The following is a 5,275-nucleotide window of genomic DNA, read 5'->3' as shown; positions in this document are numbered from 1 at the left end:
AATTACTCGATCAGAATATGTGTGTGATGCAGCCATAGAGCTTAGCAGAAAATTTTTACTTCACTCCAAAAATACTTAGTCACTTTTATAGTTATTAAGAAGACTCTGAGACGGTCAGTCCTCTCTTGGACAAAATGAACTGCATTCTAAGTGACCTTAAAGTAAAATCATTCGGGAAAGACAAATCAGGAATAAATGGGATAATGTGGCATAACGGCAAAAAGGCAAGATGAGTGAAATTTAAAAGCTGGCTACCATTTGAAGTCTGTGAAAAATGGCAGCTGTACATAATGTAAAATGGTGAAGCAGGAAGGAAGTGAATTAGAAACAAGATATAAAACACATACACAAATTCTTATGACCCAGATTGATTTGAGGCACTTTTCTGCTTGTGTTGGGACTTAGGTCATTTGTGTTAGTCTCTGTGCTTGAATGTCTTCATTGTTATATAAATATGTTTGACGCTTCATGAACTTGGAGTGTCCTATGTGATCTATGAGTTGTTGTTTCAAACACAGAAATAGAGAAGTGTAATTGTCAGTGGGCACCTAACAGAATTTCCCTGGGTCATGGTGTCACCCAAGCAACAATGAAAAGAATGAATCCCTTCTTTTTGAAAAAATTGATACAACTTTTACAAACCATTGACTGCAGCCCCAAATTCTCACTTAGCATATCATGACGATTCATTTATACTTACCCAAGTTTCATATTGGTGATTCAAAATATACCAATTCTAAATACTAGAACCCTTTGCACAAAATTTACTCTACTTTTAAACAGATATTTATATCATTCTATTTCCTTTAACAATCTTATTTTTTATTTTTATTAAATTTGCAGAATGTAACCAGTAAACTACCCAAAGTTCATAGTATATTACTAATAAGCCATACACCATTAATTAAAATTGATAATATAGAGGACTTAAGCGACTAGGTCAATCGAAAGACCTACTTATTTCACCTGAATTTGAGCAAAATGGAATATTTACCTGAATTATACTTCATCTTGTGCCACAGACCAACGGGCTCTCAAAGTGCAGTAAAGAAGCTCTGCCCAGCCTAAAATAGGTGTAGCACCCACAGATAGATTGTAAGGGAGAAGAGATGCTTGAGGTTTCTCTAGATTTACTGGGCTGATAACTCTAGGATGTGATGAGATAAGGAACAAAAAAAAAAAAAGGGGGGGGAAACCATATCTTCCTGTTTTCTAATTAGTTTCAACAAGTGTGTTTGTTTTGTTTTGTTTGACGGCCTCGTCAAGATGTTAAAATTGTCCTGTGGGGTTATTCTGTTGTTAGTGCTTCTCTTCATTTGCTCAATTTACTATCAGGACCACTGAGATATTTACAGTACTTGCAGTCAAAGTCAAGACCGCAGAATTTCAAGATGACTGGATTTCAAGCAAACTGATATCTTTTAATACCAATGAAATGCATACTCATCTTTTAAACATTAAATGTATTCCCACCACCAAGCTTTATAAGAAAACTTAATGTATGATTCTGAAAAACTGAAATGTCTTAATTTTAGAATATACCTACAAAGTACTGCCTAAATATTAAAGTGATCACCTTTGTAATAAGACAACCAAAATGGCAAGAGCGTTAGTTTCTCATTAATACTCTCTTCCAGTAGAACCATGAATGAGCACTTCTTTGAAACATGTAAGCCTGGAAATGTGCTACCAGATGGGATTTTTAAAGCAAGTCACCTTTTTGCTCTTTAATTCGGGGTTAACAGCACTGAGCTGACAGCATTCAGCACCACGGCTGATGACAGCAGTGAGTGACATTTTAGCAGAAGAGTGTCTTTATCATAAAATGAGAATGTAACTAATTAATAGTCATATTTCTACACATGCCCAAAGCACTTAACGATTGTAAGCGTGGAATGTAGAAAACGTTAATCATTTTAGTTAAAAAAAAAAAGTTATTTCCACCTTATTACACTGGTACTGAGCAGATGGAGAAACTGAGCATGGATGTCCTTGTTGACTAGAAACAGCTGGGTTTGTTAGGAATTAAAGTTAAAGACCCTTTTTGGTTTCTCATTATTATTCATTTTAAGAACTGTCAAGTGAAAAAAAAAAAAATAAAGATCTCTGCCTTTTGTAAGAACATGTTTTATGTATGATTGAAGTTTTTACAACACTCCGAAAAAGCCATCCGATGTTAGATTTAAGAATAAAATCAAAAGCATTTTCTGACAATAGTACACATGAAAAATTGGAAATTCCAATATCTCCAATAGAAGTTATAGAAAGTGTATGTCTCCTTGGAGTTTGACATCACTTAACACAGCAGAAAATAAGGTACCAGTTACTGTAAACAAAAAAGTACAGTCAAGGACAGTTGTAAATTTACATAAGAATAGTTCATAAACATTTTGGTCTTTCCATAACAGTTTTTATATAAAATGAATAAAAAAACCTTTAGACAGCTGTCATCACTCTTGTTGGACCAGTTGTCACTTATATGCACACAGACATATTTATATAGAATATACCGATGCACCGTTACATGGATATTAAACTATGGTTACTGCTTGAAACTGAGATGTGCATTATCCAATCAACATTATCCACAGTTGAAATACTCTTACATTAAGTATTCTTGTCATGTCGTACTATAAAAACATGAAAATATAACTTTACATTATTTCAATTATTTACATGAGTTCAAGCTTGACAGAGAAAAATTGAGAAGCTACGATTTTTAGAAGATTAGGCCCAGAGGTACAATAATTAGCATCTGACTGTATCCAGTCATCGCTTTCATTTGTAAAAACTCATTTGAAGTGTAACATGGAAACAATTAGTCTGCAATTTGGTCATTCTAGCATTGATTATTAAAACTTAAAATGCACCTCCAACATTCCTGATGAGGAGAAATGCACTAAAAAAAATTATCGTGTATTATCTAGGAATCTGTGATCAGGGACAGCTAAATTTAGGGAGGAACATTATGATACCACGTGCCACCCTGTTCAACACAAGTGGCTGCTTTTAGAGCTTACATTTCTCTTTCCCTGCTGTGAAATATCATAAATCAGAATGTTTTCAAGGCACTTAGCAAAACACCAAGTGCTGCTCAAAGGCATACTTGCAGAAATAACAAGACTAGAAATATAAAAAAAATAACTACTGGATGTTAATAATTGTTTAAAACCCTAGACTAAGTTTATTTTAGGGGGCTTCGGTGGAAATACACGGTCTTTTATGAAGGGAAAGAGAGTTCCTTTAAATTGTTTCACTAGAGAAATACAAGCTTTTTAGTTAAAAGTTACAGAAATGTGATGTTTTATCCACACTGGGCATTTTAAAATAGCCATTCCACCTGAGGCATATGTATAAAAATAATATATTATTCTTGGCAATGGGCAGAAACTAATATATTATTCTGTTGATGGTAATAAGAAGAAACTAGATTGCAGGTGACTCAAAAGTCCTTAAATTATTCATCATATGTAAGGTTTATGAAACCTCTCACAATTTTAAAACCAAAGCCTCAGATTTAGTTCATGGCATCTGATCAGGGGCGTCGCTCTAAAAAGCTACTTTCGAGGCTATTCTGTTGAGGCATTTCTAACTTCATTTACAACTAACATTTCTCTTCTGTCAGCTCAAACACTTTAAAATGGAACCTACTCACATACTCTATTTGCTTTTTTAATATTAGCGTTTTAAAGTCTATTCGCATTTATCTACATAGATTAAATGCTTTATGTTAAATATTCCTTTATATATAATAAGACATACGAAAAACAGGTTCAGATACTGTCTGGGGACAAGTCTATACTTTAGAAACCACCTGGCCTTCTTAAAAGGGGGCTGATTTCTCTGGGAACCTAAAATTTGATTGTGTCTCTGAACTCAATTTATGACCAAACTGTAGCTAAGCAAAATTAATTGGACCACTTGCAAATAAAACAATAGAAAAGTGTTTATTTCAAATGTCAAGCATTGCCAAGTAATTTTATATTAACACCAAATGTTAAAGAAGAGGGTACATTAAAGTTTGAATAACAATATTAAATTACTACAAGATTGGAATCTTCTCTTGGTTTTCTTTCCTTAGCATTTACATATTTGGCTTTGAAAAATATGGAACTGACACCTAAAGCCTTGATCATCCCGTCCCACTGAGTTTCACCGTTTTTGTCTTATCCAACCCACATGGAAGCAAATTTATTTAAAAGCCAGTTTGTTGTGAAAATACCTAAAAATATTTTTTTTTCATTTTAAATGTTTTTTTTTTCTTTTTCTTATAAAACATGTCACATCTTGATGCAGTTGATGTCAAGTGTGCTTAAGTCATTATGAATCAAGAGACTAACAACAGTGGCTGCAGAAACGGGTTTGCTGTCTGTACAAAGACTGCTGTTAAATGAGCGCACTTCCGCGTGAGCGGTGCGAGTCCACCCAGCGTCATCTGGAACTGGAGTAGAAAAGGGTGTTGTGTTTTTCAGTAACCATTCCTTACACTTCAAGATGAATTCCACATATTTAAGAATACTTGGCTGAAAGAAAAGTCTTTGCGATACCGGATGCCTCTCACCACTTTGTGACAATAAACACACAAGAAAACCATCGTGTAAGGCACTCAAAAGGTTCTTATCAACCACGAGCCATCAGTCACACTGACATTCATTCTCATGCCGGGACTCACGTAATGGACAGCATGCACTGCTTTGGGAAATTCTCCAGTCATAACACGTCCATTGTCTCCAGTACTTCCTGTCACTGACAGCCTTGCCTTGCTCCTCATGGCATCGCTCAAGGTCATCTTAAACGAGACGGGGCGGGGGAAGAAAGAAAGAAAGAAAGAAAAAAAGAAATCACAGGTTACGGTTTTCCAAAGGATCTGGAGGAAGCGGCGGTGCTGCTTTTGAAAAGTTTACTTCTATTGGAAAGCTTGTAGCAAATGAAAGCAAAAAGTGCCAAGCCGCACCACAGATCATAAAGCACAACGACAGCGGGGCTCTGCCCACATTCGCCCAAGCTACTGCGTCATTAGAGGAAAACAGACAGTCGCACTGCTGGTTAGTCACTGATCAGGAACACAGGAAGGAGGGCAACAGGACACACAGGACGATCCACCGGCCACCTTCCTCATTTTAAAGAGCTTAAGGATGCAACGAGAAAACTAACACGTGCACTTAGAAGTTTGTATTAGAGCCTCGTTCCTACCCCCTAAATTTTAACACTTTCGATGCCATATACGTTGTAACCTTCCTTATAAGTTGCAAAATTCTGCGAATTCTGCGAGGAA

At 35.7% G+C, this 5,275-nt stretch overlaps 1 protein-coding gene across 3 annotated transcripts in view; it reads right to left on the bottom strand.

The window, feature by feature from the left end:
- Positions 1 to 3,929: 3,929 nt before the first annotated feature.
- Positions 3,930 to 5,275, bottom strand: part of GRIA2 (glutamate ionotropic receptor AMPA type subunit 2) — a 141,024-nt gene continuing 139,678 nt past the window's right edge. Inside the window, exons 15-17 of one of the 3 annotated variants that reach the window (XR_006725076.2) lie at positions 5,194 to 5,275; positions 4,673 to 4,789; positions 4,422 to 4,441 (exon numbers count right to left, since the gene is read on the bottom strand). The exon at positions 5,194 to 5,275 is cut by the window's right edge and continues 167 nt beyond it. Coding sequence is in view for 2 of the 3 variants with exons in the window: in XM_045517056.2 (XP_045373012.1) it covers positions 4,607 to 4,789 (183 nt within the window). In the remaining variant the exon portion in view is untranslated. Of the gene's footprint in view, positions 4,790 to 5,193 lie in introns of all 3 variants that reach the window. The other 2 variants (XM_010955488.3, XM_045517056.2) reach the window with 2 other exon arrangements.

The sequence above is a fragment of the Camelus bactrianus genome, chromosome 2, assembly GCF_048773025.1.
Source record: "Camelus bactrianus isolate YW-2024 breed Bactrian camel chromosome 2, ASM4877302v1, whole genome shotgun sequence".
Taxonomy (NCBI): domain Eukaryota; kingdom Metazoa; phylum Chordata; class Mammalia; order Artiodactyla; family Camelidae; genus Camelus; species Camelus bactrianus.
Note: the sequence above shows the minus strand (reverse complement) of the source record. Positions and strands in the feature narration are given on the sequence as shown.